The 13,959-nt window shown below is 48.0% G+C and overlaps 1 protein-coding gene across 2 annotated transcripts in view; it reads right to left on the bottom strand.

Annotated features, from left to right (window-relative positions):
* The window catches only part of MYL3 (myosin light chain 3), a 34,526-nt gene extending 26,620 nt beyond the window's left edge, over nucleotides 1-7,906 (bottom strand). The window contains exon 1 of one of the 2 annotated variants that reach the window (XM_083467278.1): nucleotides 7,609-7,906. In XM_083467278.1, the coding sequence (XP_083323404.1) occupies nucleotides 7,609-7,740 (132 nt within the window). In that variant the 5' untranslated portion in view covers nucleotides 7,741-7,906. The remainder of the gene's footprint in view (nucleotides 1-7,608) is intronic. The other variant, XM_083467277.1, reaches the window with a different exon arrangement.
* Nucleotides 7,907-13,959: the final 6,053 nt, after the last annotated feature.

Here is a 13,959-nt window from a genome sequence, read left to right as displayed (position 1 = left end):
TGGAGGGGACAAGGAGAAGGGGACGCCAGACGACGAGATGGTTGGAGAGTGTTCTCGAAGCTACCAGCATGAGTTTGACCAAACTGCGGGAGGCAGTGGAAGACAGGAGTGCCTGGCGTGCTCTGGTCCAGGGGGTCACGAAGAGTCGGACACAACTAAATGACTAAACAACACCCCACTTATTTGGCTGGGTTTCCCCAGCCACTCTGGGCAGCTCACAACAGAAAATTAAAAACTAAACGACTAAACAACAACAACAATCTAGCTCAATATTGCCTGTAGCCTTCCAGGGTTTCAGGCAGGGGGGTCTCTCCTAGCCCTATGTGAAGATGCCCTAGAGGGCTGAAACACTATCCTTGTAGGCGGAAACCCTTTCCTGGCAGGAAGATGCAGCGGCGGAAGAAGAACTTCTCTCTGCCGTCCTTTCCTCGAGCCTGACAGCTGCAAAAGGCGATGGGAATTGAGCCAGGAAAAAGCATGCCCGCCGCTCACTCTCCGCCTTCCTTTTACCTTCGCAAACAAGTGATTCTATTTTGGACGGTGACAAAGGGTGAGCTCAACAGGAGCCAGGTAAACGGGAGAGGAGGCAGGCGCAGTTGTCCGGCTATTAAAAGCCTGACGGATCATCCCCGTTCCTGCTACCTCTGCCCTTCTCAAGCCCAGGCAAAGAACAGACTGTGCTCATCACATGAAATAAAAGCGAGAGATAGAGCGCAGGTGAAAAGCCCCAAACATCTCACTTATTATGGCTTTATTTCACCATCATCAATCTTTATTACGGTCCAGAGACCCAACAAATCATTACAAAGCAATACCCAATCCATACAGCCTACCTCCAGGTTAAACAAGCATTTTGTTTAGAATATAGGGATCATTTGTTCTTGCAACCACCGATAAAAACCTTGCCACTGCTAATGTTCTAGCAATTGTCCGGTCTTCCAGTAGGAACCTGACATAGTGAGCCTCTGATTTTCCCGGGAAAGGTACCAGCAAGGGTAATATCAATTCAGCCCTGGCTTGCTTGTATTTCGCACAATGCAAAAAAAATATGTTTTATGGAATCGATGTCTTGAGCACACGGGCAAAGTCTGTCCTGGTAGGGAACTCCTCTCAACCTACCATCCAACACTGCAGAAGGAAAGACATTTAGTCTGGCTTTGGTGAAAAGCCTTCGATAGTTTGGTACTGTCAGATTTTTAATGTAAGATGTTAACTTAAAGACATACCCGTATTGTACTCCTACTGCCAGCGGACTACAGACTGCGTGTGATCGAGATCGCAAGTCACTGTGTGCATTATCCCATATTATGGGTTTATTTGTTTGTTGCACAATCACGGGACGACTCAACTCTGTATTAGTTAGAATAACTGTACGCAGCATTTTTTTCAAAATAATGTAAGAAAGGGGCATGTAGATGTGGAATGTGGGGAGATCTGCCTTGGTAGCTCAGTTGGTAGAGCATGAGACTCTTAATATTCGGATCATGGGTTTGAACTCCATGTTGGGCAAAAGATTCCTGCATTGCAGGAATTACACTTGTTGTCCATTCTGATCCTACAATTCAACGATTCTCTGACAACAGAAAGGAAGGGATTAGGGTGAAGATACTCAATGAAAGGGACACGGGTGGCGCTGTGGGTTAAACCACAGAGCCTAGGACTTGCCGATCAGAAGGTCAGCGGTTCGAATCCCTGCGATGGGGTGAACTCCCATTGCTTGGTCCCTGCTCCTGCCAACCTAGCAGTTCGAAAGCACCTCGAAGTGCAAGTAGATAGATAGGTACTGCTCCGGCGGGAAGGTAAATGGCGTTTTCGTGTGCTGCTCTGGTGTGCCAGAAGCGGCTTAGTCATGCTGGCCACATGACCCGGAAGCTGTACGCTGGCTCCCTCGGCCAGTAAAGCGAGATGAGTGCCACAACCCCAGAGTCGGTCACGACTGGGCCAGGGGTCCCTTTACCCTTTACCTTTTTTACTCAATGAAACAGACATACATTTAATGTGCAAACTTCACAACCGTCCCTCGCTGAGGTCCCCAAAGGAACGGGGCGTTGTTCTTAAAAGTCTGAGATGACTTAACCGTGTAAACAAACCACCGTTGCTGTTCTTTGTGGGCAGGAAATGGCCGTCTTTAATATTTTCTTTCTCATCAAATTTAGAAGCACAGAATACAGATGATCCTTTTTACTGCGAGAACGTTAAAGGATGAGGCCAAGAGCCCATTAGGGCACATTGAATTTCCAACTTTCAAATTCCCAAAATGAGGGGTGCTAAAATGTTGGCACATGACTTGGGAATCCAAGAGATATTTTGCTTAAATTAATATCCTTTAGTTTTGCTTGGTAAGCAAAATGGGTGTGAAGTGGCATAGAAACCATTCAAAGTGATTTCTAAGTACTTGCAGATTGTGTGTGTGTGTGTGTGTGTGTGTGTGTGAGAGAGAGAGAGAGAGAGAGAGAGAGAGAGAGAGAGAGAGAGAGAGAGAGAGATTTATTTATTTATCTATCATTACCTGACATTTTCGGAAGGTAAAATTAAAATTCTTTAGTTTTTCATCAAAGCCATCTTTCATCAAAGGCAGACTTACAGAGATAAACGTTGTGCAGTCGCAATAATAATAGCCTATTCCTCACACCCCAAATCATATTTAAAAGACCGCTCGCTGAAGAAATTTGCAAATGTTCACCCCGGAAAATGACACACCCTAATGGCGTCCCAGCATCCTGGTCTCCCATTGGCCGACCAGATGCCTGTGTGAAACCTGCAAGCAGGATTTGAACACAGGACCAACTCTCCCTACCAGCAATTCCTGCTATTCAATAACACCCGACGCAGCCAAAATGGCTCAAAATGTATGTGGAGAGAGAAATCCACAACCATTTGCCTCCACTATGTCAGCGGGTTGGCAATTGCGTGGTGAGTTCCCGCCCTCTCCCAGTGGAAATAAAGACACATGACACAATTGTTAAGGTTAATGGGCTATATAAGGCCACAACTTTATTGGCTGCAGGTGAAGAGCGGTATTGGCTTAGGCATTGGTCCTAACCGACTATATCCGACTCCAGCCCGTCCGCTTGAAATCCGGGAAGGGTTAACCACCAGTAGGGGGAGTCTGGCTGATGCACATCAACTAGGAACTCCCCTGGGGTCACCGATAGGAATTTCCTGGGAATTTCCATCTGAATTATCCTCAACAGAAAGGAGTGTGTGTGTGTGTGTGTGTGTGTGTGTGTGTGTGTGTGGTTTGGGGGGGGGAGGTGCTATTAAACATTTTTTTCAATTCATTATAAATCATTTCCCAATACTCTTTTACCCTTTTACAGGCTTGAGATCCTTAATGTTAAGGAAAGGAGCATATAAGAACATAGGCAGAACTCTGCCGGATGAGGCCAAAGGCCTGTCTTGCCCAGCACCCTGCTCTTACACCAGCCAAGCCGAAGAAACCCTCAATCAGGATTCGAACACAAGACCACATCTCCTCTCCTATGCTTTCCAGCAACTGACCTTCACAAGCATTGCTGCCTCCAGCTGTGGAAGCAGAGCAGAGCCATCACAACTAGGAGGCATCCATAATCCTCATCTGCATGAATTGGTCTCATCTTCTTTTAAAGCCATCTAAGTGGGTGGCCATCATCGTCTCCTGTGGGAGGGAGTTCCACTGTTTAACTACCGTATTTTTCACTCCATAAAATGCACTTTTTTCCTCCTAAAAAGTAAGGGGAGATGTCTGCGTCTTATGGAGCAAATGCATGGTCCCTGGAGCCAAATTGCCCAGGGGCAAAAAGCAGATCATGCTCTCTCTCTTTTTTTCTTTTCTTTTTTTGAAAGAGGGAAGTGGGTGTTGAAACAAAGCCACTGATCGGCAAGCGATTGGAAGGGAGTTAAGGGACGCTAGAGATAAAGGAGGTTGCCTGGGAGGGGGAAGGTAAAGACAGCGAACTTGCAAGGAGAGGAGACAGGAAGACTAAAGCAATGAGGAGAGAAATTAGAAGAAAAGGAGGAGCAAAAAACTGCTCCAGCTAAGGAAAAGACATTAAGGCAAAAAAGAGGGAAGGGCTTGTTGAAGGGAAGCAGCCGATCAGAGCGGCCGCCGAGACCGTATAACACCGGTCTTGAAAGACCGACATTGGCTCCCAGTACGTTTCTGAGCACAATTCAAAGTGTTGTTGCTGACCTGTAAAGCCCTAAACGGCTTCAGTCCTGTATACCTGAAGGAGTTTCTCCACCCCCATTGTTCAGCCTAAACACTGAGGTCCAGCGCCGAGAGCCTTCTGGCGGTTCCCTCGCTACAAGAAGCCAAGTTACAGGGAAGCAGGCAGAGGGCCTTCTTGGTAGTGGCACCCGCCCTGTGGAACGCCCTCCCACCAGATATCAAAGAGAAAAATAACTACCAAACTTTTAGAAGACATCTGAAGGCAGCCCTGTTTAGGGAAGCTTTTAATGTTGAATAGACTATTGTATTTTAGGGTTCTGTTGGAAGCTGCCCAGAGTGGCTGGGGAAACCCAGTCAGATGGGCAAGGTATAAATAATTTTATTTATTTATTTATTTATTTATTTATTTATTATTATTATTAGCAAGCAATCGGGTGAGGGAGATAAAGGACGCTAGTGATAAAGGAGGCTGCCTGGGAGGGGGGAGTTAAAAGCCCATGGAGCCTCAGGATTTTTGCATTGGGTCACCCCAAATTCGCCATCAGATCACATAGCATGTCCATGGCTACAGCCTGCACCAAAAACCCCACACATCCACTGTTTCGTTCAGAATATTTTTTTTCTTGTTTTCCCCCTCTAAAAACTAGGTGCGTCTTATGGTCAGGTGCGTCTTATGGAGCAAAAAATACGGTATGTGCTGCATTGATCAACCTACTCTGGGTGTTGTACTCCATTCTCTGAGTGGTGGAAGAAGCCTCTTGGGCATCTGGGATGGCGTGCCCAGGGCAGGGCGAACCGCCCATAGGGGCAGGGTGCAGGGCACCCATAGGGACAGAACAGGGCACTCGGTGCCCATAGGGGTGGGACGGAACAGGGCACTCGGTGCCAATAGGGGTGGGATGGGACAGGGAGTGTGGTGCCCATAGGGACAGCACAGCATAGTGCCCATATGGACGGGGCGTGCCGCAAGGCCTCAGCCGCCATACAGCTGGGTGGGGAGGCAGCAGACGGACAGCGTGGAGCCTGCGGGCACCAAGACGCATGGTTCGTGTGCGCTGCAGGCCCCACGGTGAGTACCGCTCAGCATTTTGTCACCCCCTGTCAGGGTGACACCCGGGGCAAAGATCACGCCAGCACTGTGCAAACTCAAGAAGCTCGGAGCCGCAGATGTGGCCTGTCAAGTTGAGACGGGCCAAGCCTTCTTAACCTAGAAGAGTTTGGACTTGATATCCCGCCTTTCACTCCCCTTAAGGTAAAGGTAAAGGGACCCCTGACCATCAGGTCAAGTCGTGGCTGACTCTGGGTTTGCAGCACTCATCTCGCTTTATTGGCCGAGGGAGCCAATTACTTCAACTTCCTAAGCAGCTGGGAATGCTTTCCTAAACAAGAATGCTTTTAGCAGGTGCCTGAAAACAGTCTAGCAAAGGCAAGTGCTTTATTGCAATAGGCGGGGAGCTCCAAAGTACAGCTGCTGCCAAGCTAAACAATGCAGTACAGATATTATGGGGAACCTGTAGTAGTGCTTGAAACTACTGAAAGGGATAATTGGAGTAAACTTACTCCAGGATAATTGGAGTAAATTTATTGAACAGTACATTGATTATTGCTTTCATTTTATGGATCAATGGTCTCATTAGAGAGTAAAATTCATGTTAAATTGCTGTTTTAGGGGTTGTTTTTAAAAGTCTGAAACGGATTAATCCATTTCGCATTACTTTGTAAACCAAGCGCACCTTGGTTTTGGAACGCTTTGGTTTTGGAATGGACTTCTGGAACGGATTAAGTTTGAGAACCAAGGCACCACTGTATAGCTCAGGACCTGCTTACTTAAGAGATGTCCTTCTCCCTTGCGTACCAAGGAGGCCACTGCGTTCCACAGGAGAGTATTTCCCTAAAATATCAAATGTGCACACCCAGTATATCAGGGCAGGCTTTCGGTTTGGCTGCCCCGTTCTATGGAACAGCATCTCTCTTGCCCACTATCAGTTCTTTGCAGGGAAAACGAAATCAAAGGGTTCTGTTATTTTTGTAAAAGGTTTCCCAGCTGGGTGAAAAGGTCTCTACATTAACAGACGTTAATTCTCTATTGTCTTAAAAACTATTGTTGGTGGAAGAACCCAAAGATTGCTTAGGGTTCAGATGAGAGTCAGTGGAGACTGTGGGGATACATGGTTTTACTTACACCACTCACTGGAAGGACAGATCCTGAAGCTGAGGCTCCAAGACTTTGGCCACCTCATGAGAAGAGAAGACTCCCTGGAAAAGACCCTGATGTTGGGAAAGATGGAGGGCACAAGGAGAAGGGGACGACAGAGGATGAGATGGTTGGACAGTGTTCTCGAAGCTACAAGCATGAGTTTGACCAAACTGCGGGAGGCAGTGGAAGACAGGAGTGCCTGGCGTGCTCTGGTCCAGGGGGTCACGAAGAGTCAGACACCACTAAACGACTAAACAACATCTGCAATCTGGGCATAGGATGAAGGGGCTCACAGCAGTAACACCCCAGCAGATCTCTCTTCTCCATTCATCACAACTTTGGATGCAGCACAGAGCAAGCAGGTCTCTGTGTCTCCAGCTTCCAGCCTGCCTCTAGCTCAGCTCACACCCAAAACTCTGTTTCTCCTATTTAGCAGCTAGGTGAAGCAGAGAGAGCTTCACCCATTAGCCTGGAGGGTACCACCCCTTAGTTGCGGCTCATACAACTGAGGTCATTATTTTGGGATGCGAACGAGGGTACTTAAAAGTGACCGGCTGAGCTCCTTGTCTTACAAATAAACTTGTCTGAGCAGTTCAGCAACCGTTTAGATTCCAACTCTCGCTGGGCACAGGAACCCAAGACTTGGAAGGGACTCAGGGCATCATCCAAACTGCCCCCCCCCAAAAAAAACCTCACAGCACTGTCCTTAGTTCCAGTTGATTTACTTGTGGTGCTTTCAAAGCTATCGTACTTGTTTTTTTGTCAATCACCTTGTAGCGAAGAAGGAGGAGACAGAAGAAGAGGAGGAGGAGGAGGAGGTGAAGGAGGAAGGAGGAAGGAGAAGAAGAAGGAGAAGAAGAGGAGGAGAAGGGAGGAGAAGAAGGAGAAGAGGAAGGAGGAAGGAGGAAGAGGAAGGAGAAGGAGAGGAGGAGGAAGAAGGAGAAGAGGAGGAGGAAGGAATCATAGAATCATAGAGTTGGAAGAGACCACAAGGGCCATCGAGTCCAACCCCCTGCCAAGCAGGAAACACCATCAGAGCACTCCTGACATATGGTTGTCAAGCCTCTGCTTAAAGACCTCCAAAGAAGGAGACTCCACCACACTCCTTGGCAGCAAATTCCACGGTCGAACAGCTCTTACTGTCAGGAAGAGGCGGAGAAGGAGGAGGAAAAAGAAGAAACTTCAACCGGTACCCAAGAAGGGAACAGTCCTCCCTTACCCTGTTAATGCACAATTTACGGATGTCAAAAAACACACTTACTTTGATGTTCGACGGGTTAAACTCCACTTCCTTGCGGACTTCTGGCTCGGGTGGGGGTGCTGGTTTAGGGGCTGCCTTGGGCTCCTCTTTCTTCGGTTCTGCTTTCTTGGGTTCTGGTTTCTTAGGGGCCATGGCGGTGGTTCTTCACCGGGATGAAGGAGGAGAGGCTGGCCACTCGGGAAGGTGATCCAACAGAGCGGAGGATGTCCCTCCTGGCAGAGGCCTTTATCCACCTCCCGGTCCTTGGGTGTCACACGCCGTGTCACTTGGCTTCCAAATCAACCCCCCCCCCACCTCAGCCATCGCCCCCTCCCCAGCCACACATACCATGTCTCACAATAGGGCCATTCCTATAAAAGGAGAAGATATCTGGCCCGGCTATTTTGGAGCGTCCGCTTAGGGCATTGTTCTGAATTAGCGTTGAAATGGAATGATGGTTGGAGGGTATCAGATACAGAGCCTGGAGAGAGAGGTCAGAACAGCCCATCTTGGGACGAGGTGGGGGGGGCAGGAACATGGCCAGCTGTATCGATTTCATCCCCTGAGGTGCAGAGAGGACGGCTGTTCCCCAATGGCACTCCAGGCTCAACATTTGCATCCGAGGGAAAAAGGAGGGAGGCTGGAGCTGGTTTCATTGCAAAGCTGTCCGGAATGAATCGGTTTGGAGGAAATTAACCGGCGATCAAAGAAAGAGGTTGCAGGTTGCAGTTGGGTTTCATAAAATTGTAGAGTTGAAAGGGAGTCTTCTAGTCCAACCCCTGCAGCAATTATTATTATTATTATTATTATTATTATTATTATTATTATTATTATTATTATGCCACCCATCTGACTGGGTTTCTCCAGACACTCTGGGCGGTTTCCAACAAATTAAAACCCAATAAGACATCAAATATTAAAAACTTCCCTATACAGTGGTACCTGTTACATACGCTTCAGGTTACATTCTCCGCTAACCCAGAAATAGTGCTTCAGGTTAGGAACTTTGCTTCAGGATGAGAACAGAAATCGTGCTCCGGCAGTGTGGCAGCAGTGGGAGGCCCCATTAGCTAAAGTGGTGCTTCAGGTTAAGAACAGTTTCAGGTTAAGAACGGACCTCTGGAATGAATTAAGTACTTAACCCGAGGTACCACTGTACAGCACTGCCTTCAGATGTCTTCTAAAAGTCAGACAGGAGTTTTCCTGGGGGGACGCAGGGGTACACATACCCCTAAACAATTTGGGGGGGGGAGGGATGTAGTCTAAACCACTGAGCCTCTGGGGCTTGCCCATCGGAAGGTCAGCGGTTCGAATCCCCGCGACAGAGTAAGCTCCCATTGCTCAGTCCCAACTCCTGCAAACCTAGCTGTTCGAAAGCACACCAGTGCAAGCAGATAAATAGGTACCACTCCGGCAGGAAGGTAAACGGCGTTTCCAAGCCCTCTGGTTTCCGTCACAGTGTCCCATTGCGCCAGAAGTGGCTAGCCACATGACCCGGAAAGCTGTCTGTGGACGAACGCTGGCTCCCTCAGCATGAAAACAAGATGAGTGCCGCAACCCCATAGTCGCCTTTGACGTGACTTAACCGTCCAGGGGTCCTTTACAAAGTTTGTCCTCATTGAGGGGCAGTATTTCAATATGAGTAGGAAAATGAGAGTACCCCTAAACATATTTTTAGGGGGAAAGTACCGGGCAGCATTAAATCAGGGCAACTTCCATTTGAATCACCTCTAAAACATGCGACTCAAGTTGACTTCCCTAAGAAGAAATGTTGCATTGTTTGGGACTTCCCAGTTTGGAGACAAGCAAGCAATGCCTGTTGCATGATGTTTGTTGCTTTCCTTCGGACAGCTAGGTGCTTGAGAGGCAGAAATGTTTGGCAAAGCCTCGGTGATCCTCTGCTGCACAGTATATTCTTCAGACTCGAGCGAGAGTCTCAGATTCCAGCAGGGCAGGGATGGACAGCGGACATTTAGCCTGAGATATCCTCTGACTTTTCTTTTCACTGGAACTCCTGAGATTTAAGATCTGCTTTTCCCCTTTCCCTCTCCTCTAGCTCACCCCCTCCACACCTCCTCTTCAAATCCCCACCTTAATATATTTTAAACTTTTAAATGTTAGAGCCGCAACACTACTGTCCTTTTAATTCTGCCTTATGTGGACAGCATTGTTCTACTGAGGCCTGCCGTGCTTCACAGACCGCAAATCTCTGGGAAATGTACATATATAAATAAGTTGGCTGTGACTGACAGCTATTTATATCCTGCTCTCTGGTTGGCAGAGCGGCTTACAAATGCCAGCGATGAGGCAGTCCTTGTGCTCAGGCTCACCTGTCTAAAAGACATGGCACAAAAGGAAAAGGCGTCTGGAGGGAAGAAAAGAAAAGCAAGCTCGGGCACTAGTCCTCCGTTGCAAAGTTCTTGTAAGGTAGGGTTGCCATATTTTGAAGAGCAAAAAGGAGGCTCTCATTCTAAATGCCCCAACTATATAGAAGCTCTATATTGGACAAACAGGCCAAACCTTACGCCAAAGAATAAACGGACATAAATCTGACATCAAGAATCACAAAACAGAGAAACCAGTAGGAGAACACTTCAATCTCCCAGGACATTCTATACAAGATCTCAAAGTAGCTGTTTTACTACAAAGGAATTTCAGAAATAGACTGGAAAGAGAAGCTGCTGAATTGCAACTCATTACCAAACTTAAAACCATGGAGAGACCTGGTCTGAACAAAGACATTGGATTCTTATCTCATTATACATGACTAAGCCATTTCTCACCTTCTCACCCCTTGCCTTTTCCTGTAAGACCTATTGCAGTCATTAAGAGTCGTCAACAGGCTCATCTCAGCTATCTGCCAATCTCCCATTCCCACCACCCTTCTGAGTAATACCCCTCCCCACCTTCTCACTATATAGAAGGATCTGGCAACTTCTGTTTCAGTGTATCTGAAGAAGTGTGCATGCACACGAAAGCTCTTACCAAGAACTAACTTAGTTGGTCTTTAAGGTGCTACTGGAAGGAATTTTTTATTTTGACTATGGCAGACCAACACGGCTACCTATCTGTATATAGAAGCTGTGATATATTGCTGAGGGCGGCAGGAGAAGAGAAAAGGAAAGCAAGTCTTCAACCACCAGTTATGTCTATGTCGCATCCAGAAAGTTTAGCCAGTTTGGCAACTTTTAAAAATCCACTTGGATAGAAATTTAACCCTGGAAAAAGAGGACATGTCCTGGAAATAGAGGACACATGGCAAGCCTACAATGACTGGAGCTGTGGCCGAATCACAGATCCCAAACCCAGTCAGGCTGATTCAGGTAGCCCAGGATTTCCCTAGGGTGGTTTGGGTCCACTTTGGGGCTCTGAAAAGGTGGGGGGCAGTCTGGTGGCAAGGCGATCGGGGAGGAAGGAGACAGAGAGGTAGCCGGCCGGTTGTGACTCCTTCTATCCCTTCCTGACCACATGTTTCATTAGGGATTCAATCCTTAATTAAATACTATTCAATGCCCAAAAATCAGTCTGGGAACCAGACCCAGGTGAGGTCAGCCCCAGATCATCCTGGGTCAATTGGAATTGTGTGGGAATGTTCAGGGATGCAGGAGAGGATATATTCTTTGATTATAGCCTTTCCAACTTGGGTAAACAAGTTCACAATTTAGCAGAGTAACATTCCCCTTTTTAAACTCACAGTGGATGCGTTAGCTCAGGCTCGCTAAAGCCTCTATAATAACTGTTCTGGTATTTTCCCCTTATTCCCTCCTAAAAGATAAGACACGACACAGTCTTCTATAAAAGTATAAAAAGGTTTACTCACACATCATTCTGTTCACAACTGGATCCCTGAAGGCAGATTTAGCTTAGAAAAGTAACATACACCTATCTCATAAGGAGACAGTCCCTTTGTCCTCTCTTGGAAGAGAGCATCTTTGGCTAAGCAGATGTTGCTTCTTCGATGCATGTAGTCACAGAGAGAGAGAAGGCTGCCCTGCCCTGTGCTTTTGTTGTTACCTGCACAGGTGAGGCCACACCCACCACTAGTCACAGAGGAAGTCTGTCCCAGCCCAGAAGGAAACAGGAAGTTTACCTGCTGGCTGGACAAACATTCCTCCCCATGCGCAAACATGTTCACTCTAGGAATGTTGTACTTGACTGCTCTTGTGTTTCACATCCCACACTCTGAAGCACTAGATCAGGCCCCCAATTGCAGCCAAGTAATGGAACGGTGTATTTATCAGATACATATATTTATCCCACCCCATTTAGAATAAGCAACCTGGATTATTCTTGAGGCCATCTGAGGTTGCTGTCTTGCAAAGAATCTTGTCTGACAAGCTCAGCAACAGAATCCTCTGTTTAGTTTCTCACTGGGTGTAATGGGTATGGGGTTGCTCGTGCGTAAGTTGCCACCTCTCCTGGTTATGTTGCCTTGTTAAACCTTTCTGTCTGGACAGCCCTTCACTTCGTGGCTGCCTCAGTCGCTAGCAGAATCCGTCAGTGGGCGTTTCTTAAATCTTTTCCAACATAAAAGTTGTTTGACACCCAGTCTCCTCCTCCTCTCTCTGCGCGGAAGTCTTCTGCGCAGGGTGGTCGTGGGTAGCGGAGGACCCGTGCTCTCCCCGCTGGTGTCCGGTGAAGAGTCCTGGAGCCCTCTCGCCGATTCCCCCATCAGCCCCTCTATATCCCTATTGTTGCGCTGATTTGCTTCCCCATCTGCGGAGCTGCCTCTCTCCCTGCTGGGCCCTTCTCCAGCATCATTTGAGTGCCTTCCCTCCGCCTCTAGCTCCAATGTCAGTTCCCTGCCACTGGTTAAAGGACACCGGGAATTGGAGGGGACTCCAGGCATCATCCAGACTGACCCCAAACCTACAGCAATATATATAAAAAGGAGCCTTCTGGATTTCAGGCCTGTGTCCAAGAGTAGCTAGCTTGATGTCCTTGACAAACTTCCAGATTATTTATTTAGGTCTTACATTTATATACCATTTTTTTTTCTCCCAAGAAGCTCACGCTGGCATACATGGTTCTCCTCCTTGCCATTTCATCCTCACAACAACCTTGCGAGGAAGGTTACACTAAGAGACGGTGCCTGGCCCAAGGTCACCCAGTGAGACTCATGGCCATGGGGATTCGAACCCTGGTCTCCCAACACTCTTAACCATTAGGCAGCTACCTCTGGTATCTCATCCCCTCCAACATTTCTTAAGTGGAAACAGGGACATCCTATTACCAAACCCCTCCATTTCTCTTGATGAGACGGGGCGACACCCTCCAACGTTTCTCCAGTGAAAATAGGGACATCCAAAAGTGGAACCTTCTGGGATGGAGTCAGATAGCAGGATGGCTTCTGTAATTCCAGGACTGTCCCTGGAAAATCAGGACACTTGGAGGGAATCTGGTATCTCTCACTCAGAGGTAGAGTTCCTCTGGCTATGTGTCAGGGAACTGACATCAGAGGCACGGGAGAAGGAGAGGGTCTCTGATTCTGCAGGAGAAGGTCCCAGCGCTAGGGGGAGATTCAGCTGGGAAGAAGGGGAAGAGAATGAGTGTAACACCAGGGATCCAGGAGAGCAACGGGACAGGGAGGTGCAGGGGCTCCAGGACTCTTCGTTGGAAGTTAGTGAGGAGAGCCCAAGCACCCCGCTGCCCACGCCCACCCTGCGCAGGAGACTCCCGCGCAGTGAGAGGCGGAGACGATTGGGCGTCAAACAGCTCTTATGTTGGCAGCGCTTTAAGAAATGCCCACAGACAGATTCTACGAGTGACTAAGGGCAGCCACGCTGAGATGGGCTGTGCAGTCCGGAGGGTTTAACCAGGCAAACTAATGCTCAAACGGGGCAGGATTACGCACGAGTAACTCCCAACCACTACACTATGGATGTTCTCTTCTGAGCTCCTTGCAGCTCCTAGCTTGACTGCATCCCTGGGTGAGCCTTGCCATAGTGTTTCATTACAACAACAACAACAACAACAACAACAACAATTTATTATTTATACCCTGCCCATCTGGCTGGGTTTCCCCAGCCACTTTGGGCGGCTTCCAACAAAATATTAAAATACAGTAATGCATCAAACATTAAAAGCTTCCCTGAACAGGGCTGCCTTCAGATGTCTTCTAAAAGTCTGGTAGTTGTTCTTCTCTTTGACATCTGGTGGGAGGGCGTTCCACAGGGCGGGCGCCACTACCGAGAAGGCCCTCTGCCTGGTTCCCTGTAACTTGGCTTCTCTCAGTGAGGGAACCACCAGAAGGCCCTCAGCACTGGACCTCAGCATCCAGGCAGAACGATGGAGGTGGAGATGTTCCTTTAGGTATACTGGACCAAGGCCTTTTAGGGCTTTAAAGGTCAGCACCAACACTTTGAATTGTGC

Source organism: Podarcis liolepis, assembly GCF_965112155.1.
Source record: "Podarcis liolepis genome assembly, chromosome: 12".
NCBI lineage: Eukaryota > Metazoa > Chordata > Lepidosauria > Squamata > Lacertidae > Podarcis > Podarcis liolepis.
Note: the sequence above shows the minus strand (reverse complement) of the source record. Positions and strands in the feature narration are given on the sequence as shown.